Source organism: Pipistrellus hanaki (assembly GCF_964339955.1).
Source record: "Pipistrellus hanaki genome assembly, chromosome: 6".
NCBI lineage: Eukaryota > Metazoa > Chordata > Mammalia > Chiroptera > Vespertilionidae > Pipistrellus > Pipistrellus hanaki.
Window position 1 is genome coordinate 30,126,024 of NC_140508.1, and position 19,813 is coordinate 30,145,836.

General features: G+C 44.0%; 1 protein-coding gene across 5 annotated transcripts in view; it reads left to right on the plus strand.

Moving 5' to 3' along the window:
* The window catches only part of SLC23A2 (solute carrier family 23 member 2), a 120,555-nt gene that overhangs the window by 36,735 nt on the left and 64,007 nt on the right, over positions 1-19,813 (plus strand). For all 5 annotated transcript variants that reach the window (XR_014795239.1, XM_084886809.1, XM_084886808.1 and 2 more), the window contains one exon: positions 12,957-13,218. Coding sequence is in view for 4 of the 5 variants with exons in the window: in XM_084886809.1 (XP_084742935.1) it covers positions 13,111-13,218 (108 nt within the window). In the remaining variant the exon portion in view is untranslated. The remainder of the gene's footprint in view (positions 1-12,956; positions 13,219-19,813) is intronic.

Sequence of the window (19,813 nt, forward strand, 5' to 3'; positions counted from 1 at the left end):
GCCAAAGGATCGTAGATTAAACAAATTTGATGAAGGGCTTGGGAACTCTATAACTGATAACATCTATTTTTAATCTTTTTATCAGGTTTTGGGGTTATAAAAATATCAGGTGCAGACACACACACAATTACCTGTGGCACAGGACTCCATAAGTGATCGCAGTCTCTGAATTGAATGGATGTTTTTTTTAATTAACTTTGAGGTGCATGCTTCTTTACAGAAAAAAATGTGCATAACATATTCACAGATGTGGGATATAGATTGAAGGTTAGGAAAAAGATAATTTTGATCACGGTGTATCTGGTGTTAATCTGGAGAATAATTACAGTGTCCCAGCCCCAGGTAATTGCAGTGGAGTTTAGCCAAACCACTCTTTAACCGTCAGATCATCCAGCAGGGCAGGTGAAATTTCAGCACACCCTTTTCCTTCTCTTGGGAGAGTCTGTGAGAAGGAGATGGAACTCTTGGTAGACCGGGCTAGGGGACTGTGGGGTTGGGGTGGGGAGAAAAAGGATATTGCAGAGGAGATTTGCAAATAGAATTTCTTCCAGACAATTGGAAGACAGTAGGCAATTGAAGAACTAAGTAAATGTGCCAAAGTCCAGCAAAACTGAGTAGGTGTAATGGGTAGCTAAGGAATAAGGGGAAGGTAGAGCTAGACATCTCTCTGCAGATGACGGAAGGAAATTTGGATTTGGCATTTGGGACAGAGGAAAGGTTGAAAACATGCCAAAGAGGAATGGTATGGTCTGAAGAGTAATTCAGGGAGAGGGCTGATAAGTACATTGAACTTGAGGTGTGGAATGAACAGTTATTTGACACTTAGAGGCCTGGTGCACAAATTCATGCACAGGGGTACGGGGTGTCCTTCAGCCCAGCCTGCACCCTCGCCAATCTGGGATCCCTTTCACAATCCAGGACTGCTGGCTCCCAAGTGCTCACCTGCCTGCCTGCCTGATTGCCCCTAACTGCTTCTGCCTGCCATCCCAATCACCTTCCTAACCACTCCCCTGCCAGCTGGATCGACACTTAACTGTTCCTCTGCCAGTCCACTTGCCCCTAACTGTCCTCCCCTGCAGGCCTGGTCACCCCCAACTGCCTTCCCCTGCTGGCCCGGTCACCCCTAACTTCCCCTACCAGCCCGATTACCCCCAACTGCCCACCCCTGCAGGCCTGGTCCCCCCAACTGCCCTCCCCTGCAGGCCTGGGTCCCTCCCAACTCTCCTCCACTGCAGGCCTGGTTCTCCCCAAGAGCTTTCTCCTGCAGGCCGTGTCCCTCCCAACTGCCCTCCCCTGCTGGCCCAATAGCCCCTAAATGCCCTTCTCTGCTGGCCTTAAGGCCCACAATTGCTCTCCCCTGCTGGCCAGCTTGTGGTGGCCATCTTGTGTCCACAGGGGGCGGCCATCTTGTGTGTTGGAGTGATGGTCAATTTGCATATTACCTCTTTATTATATAGGATGCTTCTCCTAGCACACGGGCAGCAGTGGTAACAGTAGTTGGAGGTGTCGGAGGAGCCATCAGCTGTGCTGGAACGGAAGGATGGAGCTGGGAGCTAGAGCAGTAAGGAATGGGTAGAGGGCTAGCAGGGCAGAGCCACCCCCTGGAAGTTACCTTGGCACCCAAAGCTGTCCTTGTACTGGAATGTGAGTGAGAAGGGGCATAAATGGCATTTGGAGATGTGGAAGAGGTAAAGCTTCTTTCTTTCCGTTCCCGGACAGTAACGGGGCGTTCCCTGGCTTCCTCCAGGATGACCTTCAGAAATTACCTCTGGTTGCTCATCTTCAGGTCCTTGTTCTGCTGGTCTCCAAGGGAACAGGAGCAGCTTTCGCACTCCCAAAATAATTGCTGCTTTTGCCATTTGTCCTTGGCTCTTGTCCAAGGTGAGTCAGCCTTTCTGTGCCTGTCTCCTAAACTCTGGAATCAGTAACCATCCTTCTCAGAATTTTGATGAGGCTTACATGAAATCATGTTTGCACCACAAAATATTTGCTTTCAATTAGGAATCATCATGCTCTCTACCCACCTCACCCAATGGATAGGATAGGCAGTCAGTACTGCACTTTTTATGTTGTCATTAAAATTTTGTATAAAATTAACTTTTTGGTGGCACCAGTAATGACCGATTAAGTAGTGTTTAAATGAAAATAAAAATCGCCGAGACCGGTTTGGCTCAATGGATAGAGCGTCGGCTTGGGGACTGAAGGGACCCGGGTTCGATTCCGGTCAAGGGCATGTACCTTGGTTGTGGGCATATCCCCAGTAGGGGGTGAGCAAGAGGCAGCTGATCGATGACTCTCTCTCATCGATGTTTCTAGCTCTCTGTCTCTCTCCCTTCCTCTCTGTACAAAATCAATAAAATATATATTAAAAAAAAAAAAGAACAGATATTATGGTGTAGAGTGGCAGACTGCTGAATACGAATTAGCATACACTCTGGCCTGCTTTCTTAAATGAAAATAAAAATCATTTGTACAAGAGATGATACATTAAATCACACACAGCAGGAATAAATGTAGTAAAACCCATCTTGATTCTGTTTGACTTTTTTTCAAATATACATTTATATTTTAATTCTGGTCCACTGGGTATACCCTTTGCTTCACTACTTCCCCCTCTACCTTCTCTTGTCTCAGCCACATGATTTCCTCGAATAAACCTGGAGGGCAGGGATTAGGTTTTGTTTTTCTATATTACTAACTGGCCTATGGGAAAACGTTCAGTTTTTGAATGCCTTTCCTGTGATGGACACTGTGTTCCTGCGGACAGTGTGTTCCTGCCCCTATTTCTTCCTGGTTGGGGAGCTGGACAAAGAGGCTATGTGCCTTGGAAACATGTAAGAAGGGTAGCTAACCCAGGAGTGCTTCTTGGATGGAGGAGGAGTACTTTTGAGCTAAGACCTGGGAATTGCAGGTCAGTGTGGACCAGGGGCAAGAAAGGCATGGTAAGGATGATGAGTCTTAAGGTCTTGTCATAATTTTATGTAAATAAAGTTTCTGAAAGAGATTTCTAGTGGATGCTCTCTGCCTACAACATTAGGTCAGAAAAACAAAGATTGCTTGTGACTTTGTATTTCAAAGCCCCCACACCAACAAGATGTCTGCAGCTTTGACCTTTTTTAAAAAAATATATATATTTTATTGATTTTTTACAGAGAGGAAGAGAGAGGGATAGAGAGTTAGAAACATCGATGAGAGAGAATCATGGATCAACTGCCTCTTGTACACCCCCTACTGGGGATGTGCCCGCAACCAACGTACATGCCCTTGACTGGAATTGAACCTGGGACCTTTCAGTCCGCAGGCCAACGCTCTATCCACTGAGCTAAACCGGTTTCGGCTGCAGCTTTGACCTTTTACTGTACACGTGACTATCGTTTTCCTAACCGGGTAGTCGATGATTCAGTACCTTCTCATTTATGGAGATTGGCCATTGTTTTTCGTGACTCAGCCTGTGTAAACCAACATCAGCAAACAGCCATGTTGGGCTGGATTTAAGTGCTTTTTTAGGACTTAGAGTTTATTTTGGGACTAGAGCTTATTCTGTACCAAGGGCTTTTAGGACCAAGTCTGTAGGGTCTTCTGAAGGAAGGGCATATTCTTTAACATCTGTTTTGTTTTTATCATTTGTGCATTTTACTTGATGCATCAGCATTTTTTTCTTTTCAATAAGGAATCATGCCCCCTACCCACTTCACTCTGTATATGACCCAGGAATATTGGCCACATTTGCCCAACACTGTGTGTCCTCTCTTGCCCACAGTTGAGGTCCTCCTCCATTTTTAAGTGACTTTTATTTTTTATTTTTTTATTTTTATTTTTTAAAATAAATATATTTTATTGATTTTGTACAGAGAGGAAGGGAGAGAGACAGAAAGCCAGAAACATCGATGAGAGAGAGTCATCGATCAGCTGCCTCTTGCACACCCCCCACTGGGGATATTGCCCGCAACCAAGGTACATGCCCTTGACCGGAATCGAACCCGGGTCCCTTCAGTCCCCAAGCCGACGCTCTATCCACTGAGCCAAACCGGTCTCGGCCATTTTTAAGTGACTTTTAAGTAATCCAGCACTATTCGCCCAGGGTCCCCTTTCTTCCACCTTAGAGCAGGATTGTTACTATGGGGCAAGTGAGTCTACCCTGTTTCCCCGAAAATAAGACAGTGTCTTATATTAATTTTTTCTCCCAAAATTGTGCTAGGTCTTATTTTCAGGAGGTGTCTTATCTTTCCATGCGCTAGGTCTTATTTTCGGAGGATGTCTTATTTTCGGGGAAACACGGTATCACAGATTTTTTTTTTTATATGTTTTCATTAATTTCAGAGATGAAGGGAAAGGGAGAGAAAGATAGAAACATCCATGATGAAAGAATAATTGATAGGCTGCTCCCTGCATGCACCATACTGGGGATGGAGCCTGCAACCTGGGCATGTGCCCTTGACTGAAATCAAACCTGGGACCAGTAGTCCGCAAGTCGACGCTCTATCCACTGAGCCAAACTGGCTAGGGCTTATCACAGATTCTTATTGTATCATTTGCATTTACGTTTTCTATGTAGTATTCATTCAGTGTCATCTGTTTGGGGTAAATGTGTATCATTAGCAGTTACTAAGAACCTATTCTGTGCTAAGAGCTGGGAATATAAAGATGAATTGTACACAAGGGGACTCTACTCTTGGGGAGGGTTCTTGGTGAATAATTCATTCAGCTGTTGAATGCTTTGGACTAGGGACTACTAGGTGCTGATGATGGGAGGGCATGATTTCTTAATTTCAGGAGCAGATCAGCCCTTAATTCCTCTTTAAATAGGCCCATCATGCTTCCAGATCAGGTGGGCCGGGGTGGAGGGAGTAGGGGGGGAGGTGGCCTTGAAAGGCCGGTTCCTCCTGGGTTCTCAGTGGGTGGTTTCTAATCCTGGGTTCCCCCTCAGAAGTTCAGGTTTTATCTGGCTTATTTGTTTTTATTTTTTTCAGAGAGAGAAACACTGACTTGTTGTTTCATTTACTTATGCATTCCTTGGTTGATTCTTATGTGTGTCCTGACCGGGGACCTAACCTGCAACCTTGGCATATCTGGTCAGGGCTCTAACCAACTGAGCTACTTACTTAGCCAGGACTATCTGGCTTATTTTTTAATTTTCTCCCTCTTAAGAGAATAAGTCCACAAACTAAAACAGTGACAGAAGACTGGCACAGCTCATGGGGTATAGCAGGAGGTTTTCTTAATTTCTTCTCTCTTTCCTCTCTCTCTCGGTCCCTCCCTCCCTCTGTTCCTACTCCCTCCTCCATTTATTTATTTATTTATTTATTTACTTACTTACTTACTATTGGGGTGACCTTGGTTAATAAAATTGTATAGGTTTCAGGGGTACATGGAGGTTTTCTTTATTTTATTGGGGTGATATTGGCCAATATGAAGGTTTTCTTTATTATAGTCATTGAAGTGGATGGTTTATTTTGGAGCTCGATAGATTTTTAAAAAATATTTTTTTATTGATTTCAGGGAGGAAAAGAGAGAGAGAGAGCGCAACATCAATGATGAGAGAGAATCATTGATTGGCTGCCTCCTGCTTGTTCCATGCTGGGGATTGAGCCTGCAACCCGGGCATGTGCCTGTCTGGGAATTGAACTCTGAGCACCTGTTTCAGAGCTCAACCACTGAGCTAATTGGGCTGGGCTTGGAGCTCGATAGAATATAAAGAAAGCCACTCTGAGGCATTCATTCTGGGCACTCTTATTTTTTTTAGAGCAGGGATAGTATAATATTAATACCAGTCACCTTTTACCACTTTGGCAAATTATTTTTATGGGAATATTAGTTGAAGCTCAGTAAATAACCTGATTTAAATTAGGTTCTTGGAATATGCCTTTTATGTTACCCGGCAGAACTTTGGTTATTTTGGTGACTTTTATGCCGTATTTGACGGAGCTATACATAATACAAAGCTTTTTACCTTGAAACTGGGTTACCCTTGTGAGATGTGCTCTGATGTTTTTTGTCCTGTTAAATTTAATCTTTTAAACAATTCTGTTTGCGATCCATTAAGCTGATTTCATGGCCCACAAGTGGGTAGTGACTTGCAGTTTGAAAAACAAGAGCAAGAGTTCTTAGAATGTTTTGGAAAAGGCTGTAGGATGACTGGTGTTTTTCAGTTACACCCTGTTTGCATAACCATTATCACACGATCAAACAATAACCACGCTTTCACTCATTGTACTTAAGTAGAATAATGACAGCTAGGATCAGTCCTCAGAAGTGTCAACTCCCTAAGACAGGACCCTATGTATTAGGCAACCATTTAAGTAAGTACATTTAAAGGGGGTTGATCACATACAAAGAGAGGTTATTTGTTCCAATAATCTTTTTCTGGCTTGGGTTAAAAAGGGTTCGGTCAAATGACAGCATTAAACAGAATTTAATGGAGCAGCCTCAGCTCAGCTATAATCCCCTAATGATGGGATTTAAGGAGAGAACCATGAATTGGCTTTTAAAATGTGCTTTATCATCGAACCTGGCCACCTCTGAAAGCTCTTGTTTGTCTTGGTAAAGACCAAACTACCAGTTGGCCAATAGAGGTTTTGAGTTTCTTTATCCCAAAGTCTTCTTAGTCATACTCTCACTTGTCCCGGTAGGGCTATGGAAGCAGAGAAAACAGCTCTATTCCACACCAGGCCACCAAAGGTGTGGGGATCTGAGGACCATTAGCACCAGAACATTGTGCATTTGTTAACAGTGATGGTTCCTGGGTTCCAACCTGTGTGGGAGAAGACACTTAAATTTTTTTCTTCTTCAAAAATTGATTTTATTGAAGTATAGTTTACATATAGTAGACAGATTTACATACCAATGGAGCCACCAGAATCACAAGAAGATGTCTGGTTATTGAAACCTCTTTTATAGATCTTAGTAATAGTTTATAGTTTTATTAACCTCTTTCGTGGCTCTTAGTTTATAGTTTATGTACGTTTTTGGTTAAATGTATTAAGTATTTAAAGCCATTATTGTTATTTTAAATAGAATTCCTTCATCCTCTCACCTTTTCTGTAAATACCTTAGGTTTTGTGTGCCAGGTGGCCTATGTCACTTGTTCTTCCTTGTTGTTGTTTATAACCCTTTAAAAATGTGAAAACTATTCTTTGCTGCGGGCCATACAAAATCAGTCCAGACAAGTAGTTTGCCATCTTCTGATCTAGATGTTTATTGCTGGCATCTGGGGTGTGTTTGAGTCAACATCAAAGGAGGTTTGCTCATCTGTTTCCTACCTGCATAGATTCTTTCATATTTTCTTATCTCTTGATATGGTTATAATTTGGTCTTTTTCTTTCAAACACTTCCCTCATCTGTTAGTTGAATGATAGCAGCAATGTCTGCACCCTGCCTTCTCCTTGACATTAAATGTAACTATTGTATCTCAGACAACGGGTGTTTTTAAAGATTTTTTTCATTGATTAGAGAGAGATATCAATATTTGTTATTCCATTTATTCATGCATTCATTGGTTGATTCTGGTGTGTGCCCTGACTGGGAATTGAACCCACAATCTTGGCATATCGGGACAGGGCTCTAACCAACTGAACCAACTGGCCAGGGCCCTTTTAAAAAGCATCATTTATTCAGTCCACAAATTTTGGGGAGCCTTTTATATAGTTGCCAAATTCAGCATTGAGAGTTGGGGCTGTAGGCTGTGAATACTGCCTCTTGTTCTCTACCTGTCGAACAGACGCTGTCTCACTGTGTTAGAACCATCTTTATGGTTCCCAGACACGCAAAGAGGGGTGACCACAGGAAGCACTGATGGGGGCTCCCCCAAGGGAAAGGGTGCTTGTTTGGGAGGGACTGCGTGTGCGGGAACCCAAAGGCTACAAGAAGACCCCATGCCTCCAGCACCCGAAAGACAGAAATGACAGCATAGTGGGGGCCAAGCTTCACACAGTGAACTTGTCTGAGGAACTTGAGTGTCAATTGTGACCTCAGCAAAGAGCATGGCAGTTTCCATAGCATGGAAATGGGCAAGTGGTAGAGATGGAACACGAAAATGACAAGAGGCTGTTGTACTGCTGACGAGAGGATGGCGTGGGCTGTGGAGTGACCAGACTGCACAGGTCTGAGGAGGGCGGGCTTCAGCCGTCCCTGCCCCTCAGGGCTCCCTCACATCACAGGGAGGGCAGGGACTGCACCGCAGGTCAGGCAGGGACAGCGCTTGCAGGCCAGCTGGCCTGGGCTGTATTCAGAAGGTTGGCTGTCAATTGAGCATAATTGTATGTATTATTTGTATAAACATGGTTAGGACAGGGGTATTGACCATAGTTTGATCTTCCGCTGCTTATCGCTGTGCATCCTTTGGCAAGTTACTTAACTTTCCTGAAGCTCTTGGCTGTGGTGTGCTGTCACGTTAGGACTTCCAAGGATGCGTTTCTTTGTTCCGCTTTCACTGTCTTCTCCTCTTCCCTCCATTTGCCTGACTAGGACACCCGTCTTGCCCAGGCTTTGCAGTCCTCTGCCCCAGGCCCTTCTCGGACATCCTGCCCTGCCCTTAGTTGGGCCCCCTCCCCTCTTGTGCTCATTTGAGTTTTCCGGACACTGAAGGATGCTGCTGTGTAAGAGACAGGCAGGAGGAGGGGGTGGGTCCTCCCAGTGCAGCTTGTGAGAGTCAGTTAAACACCTGGTACGGAAAAATGGACAGACTGCTTGGTGGAAAGGGGTCTTGTCAGGATGGAACTTGTCCCCTGTGTGCCTGATGCTGCGGACAGTGCGGAGGGTGAATGTCCATGTCCGAAACAATCATGCAGACCCAGTTCACCTGGGAGAGTAAATGTCTTCTACGTTAAAAAGCCCATCCTTTTGCCGTGGCCGGATAGCTCAGTTGGTTAGAGTGTCGTTCCGATACACCAGGGTTGTGGGTTCAATCCCTAGTCAGGGCACATATAAGAAACAGCCAGTGAATGCATAAATGAGTGGAACAACGGGCTGATGTTTGTCTCTTTTTCCCTTCCTCTCTCAAACCAGTTTTATTAAAAAAAAAGTTCATAATTTCCCCTGAATTTAACATGGGTCTTCATGGATTGGAAAGCTCTTCTGGCAGGATTGGGAGCTTGTGGGTGTCTCTGAGTATGACTGTGTGGCATGTGGTCTTGTGAAAATCTAGCAGTATTTCACCATCATCTTTGCCTGTCATATCTTTTGGAAAACAAGCTGCTGGCTGTCAAGGTAAAGGTCCCTGGAACTACTTCAGGCAGCTCTTCTTAGGAATGTTGATTGTCATGTTATATCTCCTCTCTCCCCCCAAGATCTGGGGAGGTTATGGGTGGCAGCGGCTAGATCAAGATGTAGATTGTTATTTTTTGAATTGTTGCAGAACACTTTAATTAAAAATGAAGGAAAAAGATTAATTCTAAGTAAACACACAGTCTCTGTCAGGGCCACCAGTAGAGCCTTGAGGGTTTTCTAAGTGATGATTGTAACTTCCCCCTTTGAATACAGAAAGCCCCCACTTTTATGCATTGGAAAGTGCAATAAAGTGGGTCTTCATATCCCCTACAGATAGCAGAAAAGATGAGGAAGAAATATAATAATCCACTTGTCCCTGTTCTTGAAAAAGGAAAGTTATTTAAAAAGTCACTAAACCCCAGCAAGTCCCATGGGCTTATTCCATTATGGGCTTTGCTCTGTTTGGTGATAGGCATGTCCCTGCTTCTCAAACTGGCACACGTCTCCCTCGGGGGACGTGACCTTGTGCGAAGGACCCACATGACACCTTTGGGATGCCATCTTTGGAAGAGGGAAATATCTTTTTAAAAGTATATATACACAACATAATGGGTTTATATTTAATATAGTACTTCTCTCTGTGGGTGCATTACTCAGTTAATAAGGCTTTTTTTAAAAACATTAAACCTCTTCTCCATTTTAGGGTCAACACAAAGTGTATTTTTATGTTAAATCTTATTATTTTTAACTCATATGAGCATTTATTCTGAAAATCCCAGCATTATGGGAGAGCAGCAGGCCATCCGCAAAAATCTGCTCTCTTACATTAAATCTTTTCTCCATTTCAGTATTAGGTACATGGAACATACTTTTTAAAACCTTCCCTCCCTCCCCCAAATAAAGTTTCAAGTTTTGATGGGCTGTATTTCATATCTAAGTATAGTATTAATTTTGGGGATAACAAAACAGAAATCTAATAAAAAATATGGAGGAAAGATTCCTCACCGATGCAGAAGGCAAGTGACTCCCACTGAACAGTGGTGACCTCCTAGGGTTCCAGGCAAGAGCTTCCTTCTTCGTGTGCTTTGCGAATTTTGATGCTATGAAATACTATTTATGCAAATTCCAGCCAGCTTACTTCTCTGACCTTCTCTCTAACTAGCAGATATAAATTATATTGTGCATATTCAGTGCATTATCTGTTTTGAAAAAACACCTTTTTTTTTTCTTCATTTAACACTTATCAGTTTATCCCCATTTAAAGGAAAACAATGAGTGTAAAATTACCCTATTTACTGCTTCTTTCAGACACAAAGCTCAGTTTTTAACCTCAGTAGCACACATGCATCCAGGGCAGGCTGTGATCCAGGAGGCCCTGCAGTGTCACACCTGTCCTTTTCCCTCCTGTGCACGTGCCCCAGACAGACACAGGTGCCTGTAAGGCCGACAGCCAGACCTAATGAGCGACAGCATCTCGGCTTCTGCTTCAACCACGGGCAGTGCCAAACGCAGTGCAGCGAGGACTGAGAACCATTGTAGAGAGACTGGGGCCGTGGTGTTGGGGCCTTGAGGTGGCTAGAGCTTGAGCACTGAAGATTTCAAACAAATGATCTGTGTGTAATCCTGTCTGACGTGGCATGCTCCTTTCTTGGAGCTCTGAATGCTTAGGCCCCGAGGTTCCAGGAAGCAGCCATTATAGGAATGGCCGGGAGGGAAGTATCTTTAAGCCAGGGTTTCTTTCTTAGCACTGTTGATGTTTTGGGCCAGATAATTTTTTTTTTTTTTTTTTTGTATATATATTTTATTGATTTTTTTACAGAGAGGAAGGGAGAGAGATAGAGAGCTAGAAACATCAATGAGAGAGAAACATCGACCAGCTGCCTCCTGCACACACTGGGGATGTGCCCGCAGCCAATGTACATGCCCTTGACTGGAATCGAACCTGGGACCTTTCAGTCCGCAGACCGACGCTCTATCCACTGAGCCAAAGCGGGCCAGATAGTTCTTTACTGTGGGCTCTTTCCTATGAATTGAAGGATGTTTAGCAACACCTCTGGCCACTACTTGTTAGACACAAATCATTCTCCCCCAGGTGTGATGACCAAAAAACTGTCTCGCTGTTGCCAGATGTCTTCAGAGGGAGAAATCACCCCTGGTTGAGAGCCACTGCTTTAAACAGACATAATATGAACGAGAATGCAAAATGTGCATGAACATTTAAACCAAAAGAGCCACCTCAGAAAAAAAGGGAAAAAGATGTGTGTACCCAGCTCTTCTATTGCTTAATGTCCTGGCAACTATTTTGACTCTTGAATTCTGTATAAATCTTCCTCTTTTTTTTGTTTATATTTCAAAATTTCCTGGCTCACCCAAAGTATTCATTGAATGAAAAGTGCCCTTAACAGAATTCCTTGAACAGGAGGCTTCCTACTTGTATTTCTGAACGTCTTATAGGTGTGACTCCACATTCGCTGGACAGCTTGGCCAGGTTTATTCATTCTCAGTGGGAAATTAATTGGTGCTAAGACCTGACATCATTCCAATCAGAGTGCCAGTGAATGTGCTCTCTGTCCTTCTCACCCCTAGGAGTCTGCTTGTGCTCCTTTTTCCCCCCATTAAAGTGTAGGCATACCTGGGCATGTTTTATTTTACATCTGCCAGCCCTCGAAAGGAGGGATCCTTTGTGCCTTTTATTTTTGAAGCTGTTGGGTGGATCTTGTATTCTCCAAATTATACTCCTGTTGTTTGAAATTGAGGTTTTTATTTTCTTCTTCACCAACACTTGGCTGCACAGGATTCTTTCAGTAATTTCCTGCTTTTGACTTTCGGTTAGGTTTCCTGTTAGCCGGCAACATTTGCACTTTTCCATGTTAATACAGCTTCTCTGAGGCTCTTAGAGCGAATTAGGTTCATCTTGGGCCTAGTAGTGTGGATCTCCTCCCTCCGCCCCCCTGTCCCTTAATCTCTCACTATTTTACCTCCCCTCCATTGTGGGGGAGGCTGTTGGATTTCTTCTTTATGTTTATGTTGTTTATATTTAATAGATATTCAATGTTTTGGTTCTATGTTTTGTGTGGTATTCTATCCCATTTAAAGTTCAACTTGCCACTTATCTGGAATTCTGTGTGGTCACTCAATCCTAGATTGGTTTTATCCCCTCTTTTTTTTTTTTTTTTTTAAGTGTGTTGAGTGCCTTTCAGTGCCTTTAATTGGGCACCTGTAGGGAATTTAGAATTTTAATATCCAGCCAGTCATAGTAAACTGGCTATAACTGCACGGTGTAATATGGTTGCCATTAGCCAGAAGTGGCTATTTATTATAAATCAGAACTAAAATGAGATACAATTAAAGATTCCATTTTTTTCTCTTACACTCGTCACATCTCATGTGCTCAGTCGCCTTGTGGGAAGTGACAAGGCAGATATAGAACATTCCCATCGTTGCAAAAGGTTCTGTTGGATAATACTGGGCTGTAAAACATAGACCATGATACACGTCAAAAAATACCGATTTCTTAGTCCCCAGTATTCTGATATTTTTAATGAGATATGATCTCCTCTCCATGGGATATTTAGAATCAGTGAATGACTGTAAATGCATAGGAGTGGGGGCCTTGAAAAGTGTAAGAAAGTAATACGGTTTTGGATGTTTGGGCATAACTTGTACTTGACTTTTCCGAAGGAAAATGCGATGACCACGTGTCTTGTGTTGTTTCTGTGCTTGTGGTGACTTGGCTGCTCTCTCTCTTCTAGGTGCTGAGAGATGGTGCTTGTGGGGTTCATCTCTGCCTGAGAATCCGGTGCTCTAGCCGCCAGAAAAGCCAACTCTGAGCCTGGGATCGCTGCTTGAACAAGCCTTCTCTTCCAGCCAGTGCAGCCCAGCAGCCAAACCAGCCGCTTTCTCTTAATGATGGGTATTGGTAAAAACACTACATCCAAATCCATGGAGGCTGGGAGCTCAGCGGAAGGCAAATACGAAGACGAAGCGAAGCACCCTGCTTTCTTCACCCTCCCGGTAACGGCACGCCCTGCCCTCCGCTCCTCTTGGATCGCTCTAACGTGGTTTCTGAATTGAGTCAACATAGGATTAGCGTTAACACTCATGTTTGCAGTGAGGGCTAAGGCTCTTGAAAGCCAAATGCTTCTCACGTGAGCCAGTCTTCAGGAGCCCTGTTGGCTGCCCATGGTTTTGGCCCTGTCCTCTGCCTCGAGCTCACCTGGTGAGATTAACGCCAGGAAGGAAGCATGTGTTGTGGTGAATGTAGTAATGCTGGCCCAGTGCTTACTCAACGGGAGGATGTCGAAAGGCTTAAGTTTATCTCCAAAATTGTGTTCTTTTGAAATCGCTTATAAGCCAACATCAGACGTGTATTGCAATTCAGTGTGGGAGACTGAATGAATGACTTAATGAACCCAAATGGTCATGCTTTGCACTATGGCAACAGCGTCCAAGATAGAGGTAGTTTTACTGGACAGGTGATATCACTCCGTAAAGACTGATGATATGCATCATTATATTCGCTGCTAGTATTTTCCAGATGTAGGATTATGATTTGATGTGTAGAAAGTTACCTAAAGTGTTGGTTTAAAAAAGAAAACCACTTGCCCTGGCTGTTTCGCCTCAGCGGATGGAGCGTCAGCCTGCGGACTGAGGGGTCCCGGATTTGATTCCTGTCAAGGGCACATGCCAGTGTTGCAAGCTCGATCCCCAATTGGGGGCATGCAGGAGGCAGCTGATCAATGATTCTCGCTCATCATCGATGTTTCCATCTCTCTCTCTCTAAAATCAATAAAAATATATTTAAAAAAAGAAAACCACTCTTGAAAGGTCAAGATGGTGGAGTAGGTAAACACAGTATTCACCTCCTTACATAACCACAGCAGAATTACAACTAAATTACAGAAAAACCATCATTCAGGTGGTTAAAGTGAAACCTTACAACTAAGAATTAAAGAAGAAGCCACAATGAGTCTGGTAGGAGGGGCAGAGGCACAGAACAGGCTGATTTGACACCTGTGTGTGGTGGCTTTAATTGGGAAGGTTATCTTTGCTACAGGGGCCCCTGTGAGGAGCAAAGGATTCAAACTCCCCTCCCACCCACCCCAGCCACCAGACCCCTCAGTTCAGGGTTCCAGTGCTGGGAAGAGAAGTTCCCATAACTTAAGGGCTGTAAAAACCAGTGGGGATTGTGGCTGATTGACACGAAGGGATGCTAAAATTCCTAGGCAGTTCCTCTTAAAGGGCCCATACATGGACTTACTCAGACTCACTTCCTCTGAGCTCCAGCACTCCAGCAGCTTGAAAGGGTCCAGGTACATACAGGGAGGAACTAAATTGTCTCGCATCAGTACAGGAACTGGAGGGCAGTTTTCTCCCAGACAAAAATGCTGCAAGAAGCCATTCCTTTGCTGAGACCTCCCCATCATAGAGCCAACAGGCGCCATATCCGAGTCTCCATTAACCTAGCCCACACTGTTCGCCCTGCCCTTGTGATTCTGAGGCCCTGCCCCACCCAGTTTACAGCTCCACCCAATCTGTTTGCAGTGGCTTTTCCATATGAAAGGCCAATCCTAGTTCAGGCTTCAGACTTCTCTGAAATCTCTCAAACAAGCAGCATCTGGCCTCAGTGTGCCCCATACCTCTTGATAAGTGGTCCCAGGCTTGGTACTAGCAGCAGATTGCCAAAGTCCACAGCTTGGCCTCTCCTAGGCGCCAACAAGCCCAACACAAGTAGCAACCACCTGCAGATCACTCTAGCTCAGTGGTTGGCAAACTCAGGAGCCGCGGTTTGCCACTCTGTTGACCAATGAGTTTGCCTACCACTGACCTAGACTCTCAATTCCAATAATTATAGGCTGTTGTTGTTCCTTGTGATTAAGCCCCTATCCCAGTGGTTGGCAAACTCATTAGTCAACAGAGTGGCAAACCGTGGCTCAAGAGCCACAGTTGGCTGATCACTGCTCTAGCTTATGTTGGATAGCCCCAGGCAAGGCACAGGCAGTAGCTGACTTTTACCTCATGGAGTCACCAGAGCTAGGGCACCTGGTGGTCAGTTTCAGACCAGGCCAGATTACAGCCCTATCACATCGTGAGTGACACCCTCAAGAGGTGGACTCAGTGTGCACCAAAACCCCACTGAAGCAACTCCTGCTCCATCAGAGCACAGCAGCTCTTTTGCTATAGTCGAAGAGAGGGATCCTTTGCCTATTGGGTTGGAGGTAAATTCCTCCCAGTGATGCCAAGAGTAATCAAGGTTCAACTACAAGAGGACAGTGCACACAAACAGGTGCATCTAGAGTCACCAGCTCAGGTGACTGGGGAGGCTGAGCCACTGGGCCCTACAGGACACCTACTACACAGGCCACTCTACCAATCCAGGGGACATAGCAGCTCTACCTAAGACACAGAACAAACAGGGAAGCAGCCAAAATGCAGAGACAAACATGTCACAAGTGAAAGAACTTAAGAAATCTCCAGAAAAAGAACTAAAACAATGGTTATAACGATGTTCAAGGAACTTAATAATAACTTCAAGGAATTTAATGAGAACCTTACAGAACTTAGAACATCAATGACATAAAAGAGGATCAGTCAGAAATGAAACATACACTAATTGAAGTGAATAATTTACAAGGAATCATCAAGCAGTAGGGTAGAGGACACTGAGGCTCAAATCAGCCATTTGGAATATGAGGAAGCAAAAAAAACCCCCCAAAAAACCCCCACCCAATTAGAATAGCAAAAAGGAAAAAGAATCAAACAACATGAAGATAGTGTAAGGAGCCCCTGGGACAACTTCAAGTGTACCAACATTCCCATCATGGGGGTACTGTTAGGAGAAAGGAGGGAGCAAGAAATTGAAAACCTATTTGAAAAATAATGACAGAAAACTTCCCCACCTGGTGAAATAAACAGACTTACAAGTCCAGGAAGTACAGAGTCCCAACCAAGGCCCACGCCAACACGAAATAATTAAAATGCCAAAGGTTAAAGACAAAGAGAGAATCTTAAAAGCAAGAGAAAAGCAGGTTACCTACAAGAGAGCGCCCATATGACTGGCAGCTGATTTCTAATAGAAACTTTGCAGGCCAAAAGGGTAGTGGTAAGAAATATTCAAAGTCATGCAAAGCAAGGGCCCACAACCAAGATTACTCTACCCAGCAAAGCTGAAGAAGTTATATGCCTGGGACATGGCTACCCACCTTGACCTGCCTGGTTAGGAATTTACAATCCCATTGCCCTGCGAGGTTACTTTTTGTAGAACCGTCTTTTTGCCCACATCTTTCACTGGGGCCTTGGGTTTTTTTCTAATTCATTGATATCATAAATGATTACTTAGAGTATGCAATCTTATTGCAGTGGTTTATACTCCCAGCAGCTCTGTGAGAGAGGACCCTCCCCTGCCAGTGCTAGATATTAGATAGGAAATCAGTAAGTGAAAGACTTACCAACGTTTTAATTTTGTATTTTAATGAGATACAACACTTTTATCCCCATTTCCTTGGCCATTTAGATTCTCTTTTGTGTCTATCTTCCCTACTCTATAACTTAATAGTTGCAGAGAGAATCCCTGGATCACACGTAGCAGTTTGAGGGAAAAGCTATAGCACTGCCTGTTTTGGCAGAGCTGAGCCTGTCATTACCCATAGCCCCAGGGAAGAGGAGTATCTTACTTGGCTCCATCTATGGAGAGCAGCTCCAGGTTGGCTTTGTGCTTAAGTGTAAGTCTCCGTTTACAGCCCTCCATACCTGTGAGGACCTGTGTACTTACTCATGCTGGAACTGCAGGATGATTGAGAGTGCATGAGATCATACTTATCAGCACCAGATCGTGTACACAGGAGGCAATTAATCATGTTTGTTCCACTTCTCTCATGCAGCTCCACCATGGCCCTTGAACCAGAGAACTGAAATGCTGAAGGGCAAGGAGGGAATCTGAAAGGGAACTAATGCTGTGCCTGTTGCATAGATATAACTAATGGGCTTTGGGAAACTGTCTTGACTCCCTGAATGAGCTTCTTCCATCCAGGGCTAACCAGTATGTGGGTCATGGAGGGCTGGGGACCTTTTGGTGAGTGATTTATGTAGGGGTTTTGTTTTTAAAATTTTTTCCCCTTTATTGATTTTTAGAGAGAGGGGAAGAGGAAGGGAGAGAGATAGGTAGAAACATCTATGAGAATGAAACATCTATCGGCTGCCTCCTGCATGCCCCCAACTGAAGATGGAGCCTGCAACCTGGGCATGTGCCCTGACTGGGAATCAAACCAGTGACCTCTTGGTTCCTGGGTAGATGCTCAACTGCGCTGAGCCACACTGGCCAGGCTGTAGGTATTTTTAATAGCCTCAGTCAGCATCCTGGAGGAAAGAACTTATGGTCTGAAGTAAGATCTCAATGCAGATGTGACAAAAATAGAAGGGAATTACTTAAGCTCTCTGGCCATTAGTTTTCTACATCTATAAAAAGTGACTTAAGTATAGCATTGGTCTCAGGCTTGTTACAGGGATTAAATGAAAACATATATGTAAATTTATGAACACAGTACCTGGCCATATGAAATGTGCCATAAAGAGGAGAATAAAGAGAAACTAATGGTTAGGTTAGCTAAAAGGTGAAAATATTTGACAATTTTTTAGCAAAATACTGAGATAGGGGAGAATCCTTTTGCTTCATCCCATCCTGAAGGGACTTCCTTGTGGCCATATTCATAGAAATCAGAAAAGAAAGGGATCAAGGTGGAAGGGTTTCCACTCTCACGCTTGATATGGTGGTGAGGGGCCAGGAAAAGGGTTCCATGTGATGCATGGTTGTAGGCAGAAAGCACACTTCTGTTGTTATGTGTGTTTGCTTAAAAGGGCTGGTACTTTTGCAGACTGTTCTGTAACCTGCTTCATCCCATTTAACAAGACACCCTGGGCCTCTTTCCCAGAAAGTGCGAATATATTTGCCTCATGTTCCTTTGCAGCAGCCTGTACCATAATTTTGTTAATTGTTCCTTAAAGGGAGTTCTAATTTTACATTTTTATTTATTTTATTTTTAAAAATCCTTATTCATATTATTACAGTTGTTCCTTCCCCCCTCCCCCCTGCATAGCTCCCTCCACCTGGTTCCCATTTCACCTCTATTTATTTTTTAAACACTAGGTAATAATACTCATACTAGAGGCCCAGTGCATGAAATTCGTGCATGGGTAGGGTCCTTAGGCCTGGCCAACAATCTGGGGGCCTCCGCTCCCACCCGTCTTGGGCTGGCCTGGCGCCTGTTCACTGGCCCTGTCCCCTGCTGTCCTCACTGCCACCGCAGCTGGTTGGGGCCTGCAGGCTGGAGGCAGCTCCTGCGTTGAGCATCCGCCCCCTGGTGGTTAGTGCACATCATAGTGACTGGTCATTCCGATGTTTGGTTGATTTGCATATTAGGGTTTTATATAGATAGATGATTCAAAATTTAAGAGTATGAAGTGTATAGAGTGAAAAGCCCCTTGCCCGGCCTTATATACACCAATTCTCCCCACACACCACTTTTCAGAATTGGCTTGTGAATATGTAAGCAAATACATTCTTGTGTCTCCTTTTATATACACATGTGTGTATATCTAGATGTCTATGTCTATAGTTTTGCTCTCCTTTTTTTTACACTTACTAATATACAGAGTGTGTTTACAGTTGTATGTGAAACAGTTTATTCTTGTGTTATCATTTGTTATTTATAATGTTCCATATAAACAACTGTAAACCTACTTTTGCCCTACCCCGTATTGTTGTTGATGTCTGTACCTCCTGAGCAGACTATAGAGTGCCATATCTATCTATCTATCTATCTATCTATCTATCTATAGATCATCTATGGGATGGATGTCCCACAATTGATTTACATATTCCCATGTGGTAGATGTCTCTTGTTTCTAATATTTTGTTGTTACATGAATAACATTGCACATAGAATATTTCACTCAGATGCAAGAAAAATATAAACTTCCAGGAATGGGAGGGACTGTTGGGGCAGAGGGTGTGCCTTACTGGGTTGAAGGGCAGCACTAAGTGCCCTGTGTTGAGATCATTTCATTCCCGTCAGTGAGGTGTGCGTGCCCATTTTCCTACAGGCTTGCCAGTGGGACATGGGCTGTACTGGTTTTCTTGGCCAGTTCAGTTGATGGAAAAAGTTTTCTGTTGCATCTTCGTTTGCATGAGGTTGAGACTCTTCAAATGTCCAGGAGCCATTTATATTTCCTTATTTTTCTTTTGGGATGTTGATTTTGTTTCTGGTTGATTTGTATCCCTCCTATTTTCCTTACCTATCAGAAATGCCTGGAAAGAATGGGGGATGATGGTTTTGGGTGGCGTGCTGGAACTGGCTGGGTACGTTTGGGATCTGTGTTGGAATCTATTTGTGGATGCGGCTCCATAGTGACTTCTAGTTAATCTCTTGCAGACATCACCTTGAAGGGGAGATGTCTAGTGAAGTGGCAGTTGAGTGCCAGTGAATCTGAGCCAGCAAATGTCAGTTCTCACCATCATCATGGGATGTGTAGGAGCAGGAGCACCAACAGGGGTTTCAGTGTGGGCCTGTGACAGGCTCATCACCCCGCCCCGCCCTTCAGGACAGGGTCCAGG